Source organism: Silurus aristotelis (assembly GCF_946808225.1).
Source record: "Silurus aristotelis genome assembly, chromosome: 11".
In the NCBI taxonomy this organism is placed as follows: Eukaryota; Metazoa; Chordata; class Actinopteri; order Siluriformes; family Siluridae; genus Silurus; species Silurus aristotelis.
This window is the reverse complement of record NC_139584.1, coordinates 100,001-116,054: the sequence shown is the minus strand read 5'-3', so window position 1 is coordinate 116,054 and position 16,054 is coordinate 100,001. Positions and strand designations below refer to the sequence as shown.

Sequence of the window (16,054 nt, the reverse complement as noted above, 5' to 3'; positions counted from 1 at the left end):
CAGCACCGGCTGCGAGGAGCCCATAGGCTTGTTAGCATCCGAAAACTCTCCCTTCTCAGAGGAAGAGAACCGGAGCCCCACGCCATGTGCACCAGGAGAAAGACCAGCCTCAGCAGAAGCTCTCCCCGGTGTACAGGAGCACGGCCCGGCAGGAGAGGCTGGAGAGGACTTAGCCTTCTCCATTCCCTCCGCTAGGTCGGCCTGCGAGCCCTATGATCTACGGTGCCGCTTCAGCCCCGGCGAGAGCGGTACTGAGCCGCGAGGGAGAGCACTCTCCTCGAAGAGCGATCTTCATTGCAAATAGCCAAACGGCTACAGCATGGACAATTGTCTCTCTCTCTCGAGACAGGGGGCATCATTTGCTTCATCTACATGAATATTAAAATCTCCTATAAGCAGCACTTTATCATTTATATTTACATTTGTGGCATTTAGCAGACGCCCTTATCCAGAGCGACGTACAAAAGCGCTTTGAGTCATTAGCAATGAATAAATCTACACTGGTACGCCTATAACTAAATATAAATATACTCTTGAATTCTACAAAGCAAACTTGGAAAGTGCTAATTTAAGTGTTTCAGGAAGAGGTAGGTCTTCAATCGTCGCTTGAAGATAGTCAGGGACTCTGCTGTATGGACATCTAGGGGAAGTTCATTCCACCACCTTGGTGCCAGAACAGAGAAGAGCCTTGAAGTATACTTACCTCTCATTCTGAGAGAAAGTGGTACCAGTCGAGCATTGCTGGAGGATCTTAGGCAGCATGGTGCAGTGCGAGATGTGATGAGGTCTCTGAGGTAAGATGGCGCTGGTCCATTTTTGGCCTTGTAGGCAAGCATCAGTGTTTTGAATCTGATATGTGCAGCTACTGGAAGCCATTGAAGGGAGCGCAGCAGTGGGGTGGTGTGGGAGAACTTGGGCAGATTAAACACAAGTCATGTAGCTGTGTTTTGGATCATTTGCAGAGGATGAATAGCGTTCAGGGGAAGACCTGCCAGCAGAGAGCTGCAGTAGTCGAGGCTTGAAATGACAAGAAGCTGAACAAGGACCTGGGCAGCCTGTGTGGACAGAAATGGTCAAATCGAGCAACATTAGCGACATGTGGGAAGAAGGACAGTTCATTGTCCATAGTTACTCCAAGGTTACGAGCATTGGCAGAAGGGGAGGGCAGAGAGTCATGAAGTGTTATTTGGAGATCTTGACCTGGAGATTATCAAAATTGATCAAGAGGTGTGAAAGAAAACGAGCAAACTCTTGAAGAAAATCAGCGGCCCTGGGGGTCTGTACACGGTGGCCAGAGTGAGAGATAGTAGGGGTTTTCTATGTATGTCTGAAAGTACAACTTTAAGAACGAGCACTTCAAATTATTTAAACCTGAATCCTAATCTCTGACTAACATTAAGAGAGGCACTATAAATGGTTGCTACACCACCCCCATGACCAGTCTGATGGGGCTCATGCTTATAAACATATCCTGACGGAGTAGACTCATTTAGACTCATATAATAATCTCGTTTAATCCAGGTCTCAGTGAGACAGAGTGCATCGAGATTATTATCTGTGACCATCTCATTTACAATGAGTGCTTTGGGTGCAAGTGATCTAATGTTTAAAAGACCAAACTTTAGAACTTTTTTGTGCTTTTGTATCTGGCATTTTTTAGTTTTAACTGCAATAAGATTATTTCTGGATCTTGTGTATTTATTTCTTGGTTTTAACACACGAGGAATATATACAGTTTCTATAAATTGGACTGTGTGTGTAACTATTTGGTTTGTTGTATAAATGTTGTCATAGTTGTAAATTGCATGATGTCTTACCAGCCAGATGTTGTGACTCATCCTAGAGATGTTGTCTGATAGCACTGCTGCTCCAACTCTGCTGGGGTGCAGGCCATCTAAGCGAAAGAACCTCGGACACTCCCAGAAAAAATTCCAATTATCAACAAAGAGAAGTTTGTGCTCTCGACACCATGACTGTAACCATTCATTTAGTGCAAAAAGTCTACTAAACTTATAATCCCTCCCTGGTAAATGGGAAGAGGTCCTGACACTATGATCCTCGTTGTGGGCGATGTGCTGCGTACCGTCTCCACCAGGATCCTGAAATCCATCTTCAAGATCTCCGTTTGCCTTGGCCTGGTGTCGTTTGCTCCGGCATGGAGAACAACAGAAGTTCTTAGAAGTTCTTGTTCAGATTCACAGGAACCTGCACAACGACATTGAGAACACGAGCACCAGGAAAACAGCAAGTGTGCACCTTACCTTTGACTCAGGTAGCGTGGACATGCTGGACGATGGAATCTCCAAGAACCACGGTTCCGTCTCACCGAGGGGGGCGAAGCGGTTCTCGGTCGAGATCTCGAAGGCCGGTGGTGATGGCGGGGGAGACGTCCGGGGCTTGGCTCACGTCTTCCGCTTCTGCAGCATCCAGGGTCTGTGGTGCACCGGTGCTTGAGTGAACAATACCTGGGCGGGTCGCATTGTAGGTGCGCTGGGCCTGGGCAGGGAGACACGTGGAGTTGAGGTGCTGGGAGCATTAGGTTCAACCAGAGAATTTACATGGGATGAGTGAGCGTCCGCCTGGGATGTTTCCAGCACCTCTTTCCACTCTCACAGCTGGGCATGCTTTACATGTAGGTCATGAATCTGTTTCTCCAAAGCCTCCAGCTCCAACTCCACCGTTTGCACCTCAAACGAGTCCTCAAAGGCAGACACACAACTGACATAGTGCTTATAATAGCGAATAGAGTTAAGATAAAGTGTGAGGCAATGAATGTAATCAACACTAGCGGTAGTCGAGTTAACGAGCTACAGGCACAAGTCAGGAAGACAAAAAAACATTTCAGGATTATTTAAGGAGGAAAAGTTACTACAAAAGCTGCACTGAGGTCGAGCAAAATGAGACAAAACCCTGATCAGAGTCTAATAACAGTCATTTACCACCTTAACCAGCGCCGTCTCTGTGCTATGATGAGGCCGAAATCCTGATTGATACATTTCAAAAATGTTATTCTTCAGTAGATGTGAGTAGATGTGAAGGTCAGGTTTCTTAATTAGGGGGTTGATAACTGCAGTTTGAAGGATTTAGGTACATAACCAGTGCTAATGGAAGAGTTTATAAATTTTTGAACAGGTTCAATTACCTCTGGAATGATCTGTTTGAAGAAACTTGAGAGATTGAGAATGCAGGTTGATGTGCCTCCCTAGTTAACCGGTTTGGACTGTTTTTTTGGTTTTTGTTTCTGCTCTGCTTATGGTGTTCTGTTTGCTGGCTTTTGGATTTTTTAGACAGTTTTGGATTTTGGGTTTTTCTCTTCCCTGCATCGCCCTGTTTGCCTGTGTTTTGACCCTGGAATGTTTTTGGACTGTGCTTTTGCCTTTTCCCCTTTGCTCCACTTTTCATATTAAAGCCTGTTTTCTCCTTAACACTGTCACATCCTGCATTTGGGTCCTCACTCACCTAGTCATCTGCATTTTCTGACATTCTCTTGAATAGGAGTAAAACTTTGTAATTGATGGTCTGTTATAATGACACTGTCTACAGGGTTATTTATAAAATAGTTTGGGTTTATTTTAACCGTCTGGATTTTTTCTGATGTTTTCAACCTAATTATTAAAAAGTTCATGAAATCAGATACACACACTACACAACACACACTACACAATACACACACTCTATACACACCCACACACAACCATACACACACACACACACACACACACACACACACACACACACACACACACATTACATGCACACTATACACACACTACACGCTATACACTATACACACACACACACACACTATACACTACACACACAAAACACCACATGCACACACACACACAACACACACACACACAAACACAATGCATGCACACTATACACTATACACACACTATATACTACACCACATGCACACACACACACACACACACACACACACACACACACACACACACTATATGCACACTATACACACACACACACACACTATACACTACACACACACACACACACACACACACACACTATACACTCAACACTAAACTTTAAACACACACCTATACTTTCTGTGCAACACAATCATTTGCTTTAAAATAATGTGTGTGTGTGTGTGTGTGTGTGTGTGTGTGTGTGTGTGTGTTAGAGTTGTTTCAGTTCATGTCTCGACGTCACCGTGGTTTCCCCTTCAGTCTAACGTTCTACCTGAATGGGCTGCAGGTCGAGCGTCTCAGCTCCTGTTGTGAGTTTAAACACAGGAAGAACTTACGGCTCGGAGGACGCAGCTCCCATTTTGGCTTCTCTGGGGTGGAAGGTGCTGCCCCGTGCTACAGGTAATGCCCTGCCCTCTGCTATATATAAGAACCTCCCTATGCTGTAAATAAGCCACTTCCCCCATAATACAATAAACCCCCTCTATTATAATCTATATTAAATCAACCTCAAGTTGTATCAAGTGGTTTTCATTTATTGTCAGCTATTACAGTTATACAATACACAGTAAAAGCAGTGAAACTTTTCTTCAGGACCACAGTATTAAATACAACCACACAGATAGCTGCAAAAAAAGATGTTTTGTTAAGTGTGTGTGTGTGTGTGTGTGTGTGTGTGTGTGTGTGTGTGTGTGTGTGTGTTTCAGTCCAGTCTGACAATGTTACATTCAAATTTTTAGTGAATAGAAACTGTTAAACAGTCTGTTCGTGAAGCCCTGGATGCTTCAGTTCCTTTACCAGATGGCAGGAGGGTGAAGAGTGTGTGAGGGGCGTATGTGAGAGCCCGATTTCTTTTGCTCCGCCTTCCATATACAAACTGATGTTTGGCCACATGCCTGTTGCTCCATCCACATTCAGAGCCCGGATGCCAGATTTACCCCAGTTTGTCAGCCTCTGTACTTCTCTTCTTCTTTGTATGCTGACTCATTGTTCTTGCTGATGAGACCCACCACAGTCCTCATCGGTGAACTTAATGTGGTTCGAGCTGTACATTGCAGGAAAGTTGTGAGTTAGGCAGTGTGAACAGCAGGGGACTAAGTACACAGCCGTGGGGGCCCCGGTGCTCAGTGTGGTGGTGCTGGAGATGCTTTTCCTGATCCAGACTATGGCATAACTATCACAGGCCTACTCCAAACCATACCATAACTACCACAGGCCTACCCCAATCCATACCATAACTACCACAGGCCTACCCCAATCCATGCCATAACTTCCACAGGCCTACCCAAAATCATGATGTTACCACCATGGGCCTACCCCAAACCTTGCCGTAACCACCACGGGCTTACCCCAAATCATGCCGTAACTACCACGGGCCTACCACAACCCATGCCGTAACTACCAAAGGCCTACCCCAAACCATGCCGTAACTTCCACAGGCCTACCCCAAACCATGCCATAACTTTCACTGGCCTACCCTAAACCATGCTTTAACTACCACAGGCCTACCGCAAATCATCCTGTAACTTCTATAGCCCTCCCCTAAATCATGCCATAACTACCATAGGCCTACCCGAAACAATGCAGTAACTAAAATGGGCCTACCGCAAACACTGCATTAATTACCACAGGCCTACCCCAAACCATGCAGTAACTGCCACGGGCCTACCCCAAACCATGCAGTAACTACGACTGGCCTACCCCAAAAAATGCAGTAACTACCACAGGCCTACCCCAAACCATGCAGTAACTACCACGGGCTTACCCAAACCATGCAGTAACTAGCACGGCCCTACCCCACACCATGAAGTAACTACCACGGGCCTACCCCAAACCACGCAGTAACTACCATGGGCCAACCCCAAACACTGCAGTAAGTATCATAGGCCTAGCCTGTACACCCCAAACCCAGTCTCTGTTTAGGCCATGCTCTTTCTACAGGTAAACTATGCTTTATCTGTAAACACAATCCAGTTATAGGAAAAACACACCTAAATAAACTTAATTTGGTCTCCAGGTGTATCATTGCAATGGGCCTGGATAAAAAACCCACTCCACCAAAGAGGATAAGAATTGACCCACTCACTTCCAAATCCTGTGGAAAGGAAGAAGAGGAAAAACACTTGCAGTCTGAATCCAGCCAATCACATGAAACTGAGACCAAGAAAAACACCAATCAGGAGCACAAACACAAAAACGGTACGTTAGTGTACAAATAACCTTAGATTAAGTTCAAAATATAAATAATTTGACAATCACTTGAGAGCTATAATCAAACATCAGACAGCTAAAAATCAGACAAACATCATTTGCTTTTTATTAAATCTTCAGCTGTTCAGTTCCAGTGAGCCCACACTCATGTCAAAGTCACATTATTATACAAAGTCACACAATGACAGAAAAGGATCTGCCACCCGCAGAGGATAGACGGTATCTAGGAACCCATAGAAGTTTAGAATTTGAAGACCGGAGTGATCGTGAAGGAACATAGGATGAAAGAAGATCCGAAAGATGGGGGGGGATTGGAAGCCAGTGACGATCAAATAATATAGGGGTAATGTGGGCAGATTTTTAATTGGAGGTGAACATTCTGGCAGCCGAGTATTGTATGTACTGTAAACGTGAGATTTAGAGAGCTGATAGACCAGAGAAGAGTGAATTGCAGTAGTCGAGACGGGACGTAATCAGAGCATGCACTAATGTTTCTGCATCATTTCTGCAGATGAAAGGTCGCAGTTTGACAATGCGTTGCAGATGAAAAAAAGACGTTTTAGAGAGGCTGCGAATATGGGCATCAAAGGATAGTGAGAGGTCGAATATGATACCTAAATTTCTAACAGTAGCTGAGGGGAAAATCGTAGTAGCATCCAGATCAAGACTAAAGTCCACAGAGTTGTTTTTTATTAGAGATGGGGGACCAGTTATCAGAATGTCGGTTTTACCCAGATTCAGGCTAAGAAAATTTGAGTGTAGCCATTGTTTTAACTCACTAACACAAGAGGAGAGTGAGGATTTTACATTAACAGAATCTGGTTGACAAGCAGTATATAACTGAATATCATCAGCATAACAATGATAACTAAAACCATGTCTATGAATGATGTTGTGGATGCCAAGTGGCTGAATGTACAGAATGAATAGTAGTGGGCCAAGAACAGAGCCCTGTGGGACACCCTGTTTAAGTAAGACAGTAGGAGATTTGGAATTGTGTATGGAGATGTGATATTGCCTGCCCGTGAGATAAGAGGAAAACCAGGATAGTGCAGAGCCTGATATGCCAAATTCCGCTAAGCGGGAAAGTAAGATCTTATGACAGACAGTATCAAAGGCAGAGCTGAGGTCTAATAACAGAAGTATAGTGAGACTACCTGAGTCTCCAATGAGTAAAAGATCATTAACAACCTTTACTAGCGCGGTCTCCTATGCTTTTGGCGGAAGCCAGATTAAAAAATATTTAAGAGGTTGTTACCAGCTAGGAATGACTGCAGCTGAGAGGCCACAGCCTTTTCCATGATCTTCGATACAAATGGCAGGTTGGAAATAGGGCGGTAGTTGGATAAGTCTGCCGGGTCCAGATTAGTCTTTTTGAGTATGGGAGTAACAGCAGCAGTCTTAAGTGACACAGGTACAGTAGAGGAGATAAATGACATTAATGAGGTGGGAGATGGGGGCAGAAATCGCCAATGTACAGTCTTTTAGCAGGAAAGTAGGTGCAGGATCAAGAGTGCATGATGAGGAGTTAAATTTTTGTATTAACTCAGTGATTAATGAGGAATTTGTTAGGGCTAGTGTAGTGTCTTAAACGTATAGTATCTTAAATGTGTAATATCTAAAAGCCTTAACTCATACAATTCTACAAATGGTGAAAGTCCTGAAAAGGCCAAAGTTAATTACTGAACCATCTGGCCAGATGTTTTCCTTTAAGCCAAATGTATGAAAGGCCCATAGTGCTTATCTTATGAGCCGTGACTGAGAAAATGAAACGGATGGTCGTCCTTAAATCAGTATAAGCCGAAGTATAGAATATGATCCAGGATGCATGTCCTCTTGGGAAAAGACCTCTGACCCGTTCTCACTGTATGTTAAGATGAATGGTCTGGGAAAGTGAGCGCTGGTACATTTGAGATATATTAAATCTGGACAAAGACAGGTTTCTCTTTAAGATAAACATTATTGCACAGTAGGCTCATATACATCTGTTATGCATTAAGAGGCGGACCCAGAGAATGATCAGAATATATAACGAGTGTGCAGCCATGGATCGGGAGTCAGACTTTGAATCAGAGCGTGCTGACTCCAGGCTTGACCGGAAGGCCTGTAAAGATGCTATATTTCTGTGCTGAATAAAAATCATTATTTACACGAAATAACTGCGTCTACGGAGATTCCTTCCAACCGACAGCTACACTCCATCAAGACGACGAAATACACAACACTAGCGTTGTCATAGAATTATTAGATTGAGATTTAATATGCACATCGGTAGTTGGTTTGTCACCAAATGTCGCATACAGAGTATCTAGCTTACCCTGGAAATGGTTCAAGAAAGAGCAGCGCATAACCATGGATTCAGAGTCACTAAGGCTGTGCTTTGGTGCTTGAGTCAGTTTATTAATTGTGATTAATAACATTTTGGGCCTATTGCTTGCTTTGTTAATGATGCTGGAGATATGGGAAGAGCGGGCTGTATTTAAAGCCAGTTTGTATTGCTGAAGGCATTCAGCGTTTTTAAGAAAATGGCCAGTTGAACCAGTTTTCCTGAACAGATGTTCATGTTGTCTACATTTTACCTTCAAACCTCGAAGTTCTGCATTGAACCAGGGGGAGGAATGGGACATAGGAACAGACCTTATCTTAGTTGGGGCAAACTCATTCAACAATTTTTTAACAGAACAGCAATACTTGTCATAAATCATAGATAAGCAGGTTAAATTTTGCACATCAGAAAGAGCAGAGGAGGCAACAGAATCACAAAAGGAGCTAGTGTCAACCGTATTTAAATGACGATAGCGTATGGTTAGAATTTTGATGTGGTTGACTGGACAGATGGATGTAAAATCAAAGGAGATGAGTCTATGGTCAGAAAGAGGGGTAGCTAAACTGTCCACAGAGATATTATTCAGACCAGATGTACAAACAAGATCAAGCGTGTGACCATGAGTATGAGTTGGAAAATTAACATGCTGGATGAGGTCAAAACAGTCAAAGACAACATTTAGCTGAGTAGCAGTGGAGCAAGCAGTATCAACATAAATGTTGAAATCACCAAGAAGAAGAACTTGGGATGACAGCTGTATAGATATTCTTAATAAAGCTGCAGCTGCTGTTGTGTGTTAGGTTATGAGGAAGACTTTGAAGCTGATGATGAAGGTCCCATAGATGATGGAGTGTATGAGGGAAATGAAACATCTCCGTTACTCAGCAGAGAAGAGGAGGATGGGAGAAGAAAGGATGAAAATGGAACTGATGATTTGAAGTTTGACAGTCAGTTGTTATGTTTTAACATTTATCTAATGAAATTTAACTCATTTATAAACCTTGTGTTTGTGTTCAGAGTTCTGTTCACTTTTCATTTCTTTTCCATTAAAAGTGACAGGATCATCATCCGTCTCCTCTGGTCTGTCCAGCAGCTCATCTAGCAATGAAGTAGATGAGGATGAGATTGCTATTAATAAAGCACAGAAAGAGGAGGTGAAAGTGAAGTTTCAGAGATGCACAGTAACATTAAACCTCGAAAAACATGCAGAGGAGACAAAAATCTTGCAGACCAGCAGCATGTCTCTGCCCAATGAGGAGGAAACCCAAAACCAGGAGGGACAAACAGAGAAAGAAGATGGAGGGGATGAGAATCCTAGAGAGGAACCTCAAGAAACTGGGGAACCTAGAGCTAAAGCTGGAGAAGCCGAGGAACCCATAGAGGAACTTCAAGAAGCTGAGAAACCCATAGAGAAACTTCAAGAAGCTGAGGAACCCATAGAGAAACTTCAAGAAGCTAAGGAACCAAGAGATGAACTTATAGAAGCTGAGAAAGCCAGAGAGGACCTCAGAGAGGGAACAGCTGGAAATGTGAATAAGCTTGAAGAACAGGGTGAGTATTAGCCTTAGGCTTTCCTGTGTACTCTCTGTGTGGATTTTTTTCCTTGATGAACATTGTTGACTAGTTAGCGATTTAGCTGTTAGCCGCTATCTGGCAGGTATTTGCTGAAATATCAGTGATGAACACAAATTACATCGTAGTTTATCAGATGGTCAGGTCCTCCTCGTCTCTCAGAGCTTTGATTGTGAGGATGAAGATTCTTTTATGAAACAATGTTCATCAGGAAATCAGATGTTTTATTTTTTTTGATGTGTGTTGGTTTTTTTGCATGTTTAATGATTTGTTTAATGTTTTTTGTTTTTGTGTTAGATTTTTGTGCCCGTATTTTTGGACTTAAATAATAATTGGACTTTTTAATAATTAAAATAGCTAAAATAATACAATGGAATCCACTGATTATTAATTATAGATTTTTGATTGATTTGAGGATAATTATTTTTCTGAAGTTAAAATACAGTCAATTTTATTATTAAAGACTGAAAATACTGAACTTCATCTCAATCTTCTCCTCTGTTTTGTTCCTTCAGTTTTCTGTGTGATTATATTTTCTTTATATGATTGTTGTTTGGATGTGCGCTGATGTTACATTATTTATGATCTAATGTTTTATTGTTTAAAACTTTAATGTCTAACATTTCTACAATAAAATTAAATCTGACTTTAAAGTTACTTTTTAAAAAGTTTTATTTTATTATAATTTTTTATGAATGGTGACATCATCAGCACATGTCTAGTAGACAGATTTAATGTGTTTAAGATTTATAATTAGAATCTGTATGAAGGTGAAAAGTTTTCAGAGGTTTTAAAATTCAAAATGTATGACTATAAACATATTTAAATTTAAATGTTTAATTTATTAATAACCTCTCTGGGTTTCTCTGGCTGTATGTTTTGGAGACATAACCATGATGGCAATCATTTATTATACATTTATTAGTATTCAGATACAGAACAATGCTGTGGGAAAATAAATAAATATATAATTTCCACATGTAAAAAGTACCACAAGGAACTAATCAGGGAAATGTATATTTTATTATCAGTTGCATGACCTGAGTTTATTATTTACTAATAAACATGAATATTTCAAATAAATGTGAAATGTAATTTTGTGGGGTTTATTTTATTTTATTTTATTTTATTTATTTATTTATTTATTTATTTGGGGGGGTCAATTTTGCATAATTCATCTTTATTTTCATTGTTGGTTTGTTTGTGATTATGATATAACCTTATCCAGGGGGAATTTAGATTTTTTTTTATTTGTTGAATTTGTGAAATTGACTGAGTTTTATTTATTTTAGAGATAAATTTACTATTGTTTTATATTTTATGTTTGTAAAACCCAAGCCAAGTCTGTGCAGGAGAAGCTAGCAGAAGCCATTTTATCCATGACTGAGTGTGTGTCTGAACCTGAACTGAGTGACAGCACCACTGAGGAGGATGAGATGATGTGGGTCAGGAGCATGAAGAATGGTCCAGGTGACTTCTCTGATTATCTGCAGCTGTGTTCATGGAACAAAACCTTTCACTTTATAAGGATTTCTATAACAATTAAAAATGCTGTAGTAACAAATCAATCGTAAAAATAAATTACATTCCGGCTGCTGGAAGTTAAATAATAGCTGTTATGCTATTAATTATTAACAAATAATCTGTTATGAACTCTAATTTAATGTTTGTTTCAGGATCTGAGCCTGATAGTAACGTAGCCCAGCAGCCAACCGATGAAGAAAATGAAGCTGAACCTCTTCAAGACGCTGAAAGAGAAGTTGCACACATGGAGGAACCCAAAAAGGAAACAAATGAAACACCACAACCTGAGGCAAAAACAGAGGAGGAAGAAAATGACACCAAACAAATAGAAGTAAAAACTAAAAACAAAAACAGCAACAATGAAAAGTTACAAGATGAGAACAATGATGATGAGGAGAAGAATAAAGACACAAAATCAGAAGTAACGCAAAACATAATTGATAATGAAGGACAAACATATGAGGTCACCGATCTCACAAATGAAAAGAATAAATCAAATGAGGAACCTGAACTGATGGAAATGCCAGAATTTGATGAGCCACCAGATAGAGAAATTTCAAAATCTGAGGAATCATTTGGGCAAAAACTAGAGAAAGAGGCTACAAGTGAAACTTCAGTAAATGCTGAAGAAACCATGACAACTCCAGTGGAGGAAGAGTTCCCCATGGTAGAAGAGAACACAGAGCTTCAGCCTGAGAACCCTGAGGAAACATCTATGAATTATGACAATGTGGACCAGAATAGTAAAATAGAGAATGTAACTGATGAAGAGTGGAGTGCTGGAGAAGAGGTATCTAAAGATAATGCCACAGAGGGGCATCAGGCTGAAAAAGAAGAATCTCCTAATAATGGAGAGGAGACAGAAAATGATGTTACAACATGTGATGTGAAAGATACAGAATTGAAATCAAATGTTTCATCAGTAAGTGAGGTAAACGACGAAGATGTGGCAGGTGAGGAGGAGGAATTAGACGAAAGAGTGGGGGTTCCTGAGATTGATGGAGTAAGCAAGCAGGGAGAAGATAAACACAAAGGAGTTAAGACAAACATAAGAAATAAAATGGAAGAGGAGGATGAAAACAAAAAGGAAGAAACCAAGGATCAGGAGTTGACTGAAGACAGAGCATACCAAAAAACTCCCCCTTCATCTGGTCATACATCTGAGGAGAAAGTGGGAGAACGAAAAGAACAAGAAAAAGAACTTACAGCAGAGGAAGATGTTGAGCTAAAACATGAAGAGTTGGCTGGAAGTGAAAGAAAAGAAAAGATAAATGATATCCATGAGGAAGAGATAAAGGAAACTGATTTTTTTCAAGAAAACGAGGTAGAGGATATAGCTGAAAGAGGAGAAGAAATTACTATTGTTGCTGGAGCTGATGCAGAGATGCAGAAAACAATGATGGAACAAGAAAATCTTAACTACAAAGAACAGAAAGAAATCTGTAATCTGACTGTTCATGAGGTTGTGAAGGAAACCACAGATAAAGATGAACCACCTGAAGAAAAATCAGTAGAGATTGAAACAGAAAACAGAGAAGAAATCATTACTCTAGACCAGGAGGAGCTTAAGGAAGTAGTTGGACTAGGGGAAAGTGAGGGAACTTCTGAGACCAATAAAGAAAAAATAAACCAAAGTGTGACTGAAGAAGAAGGTGTGAAAGAGGAACAGATGAATTTTGACAATGAGATAGAAGAAGAAAAAAAAAGAGAAACACAGTTAGAGAAAATCACTGCAGAAGAAGTTGAAGAAGAAGAAGTAGTGCAGCGGAAAGTTGGTGAAGAACAGAATGACAAAAAACACGATGAACAGCAAGAGGCAAGTAAAGAGGTCAAAGACGAGCAGAAAGCTGCGGTGGAGAACATTACACCTCTAATATCTGGGAACATTATCAATATTGCCACTCAGTATAAAGCTTCATCAGACCCTAAATCTCCTGGAAAAGATCTTGCAGATGTTGAGTTAAAACCCAAGAACATGGGTGGTGAAGAAGAGATCAGAGCAATAGATGGAAATAACATTCAGTCATCTATTTATATTAAAAAAGACAAAAGTTTTGAAAATGCTGGAGAAACCAGGAGTGTAGAAGATAGCACTTGTCCTTCAGAAGAATCTCAGCCACTGGAGAAACTCCTGGCTCTCAGAAGAGAGGAGAGAGAAGATGAACTTATTGTGGCTCCTCAGACAAATCAAGGAGAGCTGGTAAGCAGTTGGGTTAACTTTCACCAAGCCTCAAACTATTTTGAGACATTTGTTGAGCCACTGGATGGGATAAAGATCCGGGATGAAGAAAAGGCAGTAAATGAGGTTATGGAAATGAACCAGGAATCATCTGAGACTGAGATGGATAAGCAGAGCATTAAGCATGAAAAACTGGAGGACAAAATGGTGGAAAACTTCAATAAGAAGACTAAAGCTTTATTAGGAGGTCAAAGGTCAAAGTTAACCATCTTCTAGCAACCCATCAGGAGAAGAAGCTCAAAGACAAAATAATTCTGAGCAAAATCCAGAAGATCATGAAAATGTAAATAATATCATGAACATTTCAGCAACACCACTTATGAAGATGGAAATTAGCCAAGCTAGCTAAGACATAGCATCATCTGTTACCCTGATCTCAGCTTCTCCATAATTCCTGATCTGCACCAGAAATACAAAACCCCACCTGGAGCTGAGTCAGGAGGAACCATGGTTCCCTTTCAGGAACTTGAGCTGTGTCAACAACACTTTGGGAGCGCTTCCGCATTGTCCACGCTATTAACCACGTGTGGAATCTGTCCACACTTTGCCTCCCCTCTTCCGAAGCGCTCTGCGAGCCGGAAGTAGAGGAGTTTATGGAGGTTGTGACTTGTGCAATTGCCAGTCTAGATCTGGTTTGGCCTGCTGATGAGCAGAAAGCCTCTCCGTCCAGTAAACTCTACGAGTGCTTTCTGCAGCCTACATTACAACAAGGGAGGCATCTTGGGCAGCCAGGAGGTCCAGGAGCTCCGCTGTATGGTGGATTTAGCTCTCAGGGCAACTCAAGCCTCCACGGAGAGGCACCTGTGGTTTACTCTATCAGAGCTTTCTAATAAGGACAGTGCCGTGCTGCTGGATGCCCCACTAATGCCGACTGGTCTATTCGGCGACTCGGTGCGCGCAGCCCCAGTAACATCGCAGCACCTCCCGTCATCGGAAGGTTCAGTTACAGAGCGTTGTGTCTGGGCTGAAACCCCATGAAATGACAGATCTAAGGACTGTCATTTTCAATAAGAGGGCTTTGCCCAAGAAGTCCTAATATGGGACATTCTGGGGACTTTGTCAGGAAAGGGCGTGGTGCACCTTATTACACGGTGGGACCCAAGCAGGCTCTGGTCATGGAACAAGAAGTAAACACTCTCTTGAGAAAAGAGGCCATTGAGGTGGTCTTTTAATCAGACATAGAGGCAATGTTCTACATCCGGTACTTTATAGTTTCCAAAAAGGATGGCGGGTTGCTTCCTATTCTAGATCAAAGTTAGCTGAACCGCTCACTAAGGAGACTGAGGTTGAAGATGCTGACCCTCAAGCAGGTCATGTCTCAGATTAGATCCGAGAACTGGTTTGTCACAATAGATTTAAAGGATGCATAATTTCATGCATCCATCCTTTCTTCGCACATAAATTTCCTGAGGTTCGCTTTCGGGGCCACAGCGTACCAATATCGGGTCCTTCCATTTGGTCTTGCTCTCTCATCCCGCACCTTCACGAAGAGTGTGGATGCAGCTCTGGCTCCCCTGAGACTTTAGGGCATCCGCATACATCGACATATAAACTATATCGACGATTGGTTGATACTAGCTCAATCAGAGCATTTAGCAGTCCTGCATTGAGATGTCGTTCTCACTCAAGGAAGGAACTGGGGAAGGAAAGAGTGTGCTTTCTCCATTATAGAGAACCACTTATTTAGGCATTATATGGGATTCGACCCATATGCGTGCGCAGCTGTCCCCTGCCCGCGTTGTGTCCATCCTTTCGGCCGTCAGGAGGATCAGAGAAGGACAGTCACTCACTGTCAAGCAGTTCCAGAGACTGCTGAGGCTTATGTGGTTCCATTTGGCCTCCTGAACATGAGACCCCTTCAGTAGTGGCTTAGGACCTGAGGTTCTCTCGGAGAAGCAATCCCCTCCATACAATCAAGGTTACACGGCGAGCCCTACGTGCCCTAGATGTCTGGAGAGATCCTGGGTTCAGATTTCAGGGCCCTGTGTTGTTAGTTGAGAGCGGCATATATCCTGGGCCGTCTGAACATACCCTCAGTGGTGGAGCAGATCTGGGAGATTTTTGCAGGGCTAAAGTGGACCTGTTTGGGACTCATGAGATGTCGCACTGTCCCCTCTGGTCCTCCCTTACAACTCCAGCCGCCCTCGGGCTGGACTATTTGGCTCAGGCGTGGCCGAGGTTACACCTGTATGCCTTTCCCCCATCGTGCTGCTTCTGGAAGTTCTGGAGAGAGTTTGCTGGGATGGA

General features: G+C 42.1%; 1 protein-coding gene and 1 long non-coding RNA gene across 4 annotated transcripts in view; one reads left to right on the top strand and one right to left on the bottom strand.

The window, feature by feature from the left end:
* erich3 (glutamate-rich 3) overlaps positions 1–14,482 on the top strand; it is a 30,885-nt gene extending 16,403 nt beyond the window's left edge. For all 3 annotated transcript variants that reach the window (XM_083554805.1, XM_083554806.1, XM_083554807.1), the window contains 6 exons: positions 4,151–4,337; positions 5,953–6,134; positions 9,273–9,419; positions 9,526–10,023; positions 11,383–11,514; positions 11,721–14,482. In XM_083554805.1, the coding sequence (XP_083410931.1) occupies positions 4,151–4,337; positions 5,953–6,134; positions 9,273–9,419; positions 9,526–10,023; positions 11,383–11,514; positions 11,721–14,023 (3,449 nt within the window). In that variant the 3' untranslated portion in view covers positions 14,024–14,482. The remainder of the gene's footprint in view (positions 1–4,150; positions 4,338–5,952; positions 6,135–9,272; positions 9,420–9,525; positions 10,024–11,382; positions 11,515–11,720) is intronic.
* On the bottom strand, positions 4,632–11,857 carry LOC310733522. Its single transcript, XR_014535809.1, has 4 exons — positions 11,781–11,857; positions 11,446–11,537; positions 6,022–6,089; positions 4,632–4,980 (listed from the first exon to the last, which is right to left on the bottom strand). It is a non-coding gene; the product is annotated as an uncharacterized lncRNA (long non-coding RNA).
* Positions 14,483–16,054: the final 1,572 nt, after the last annotated feature.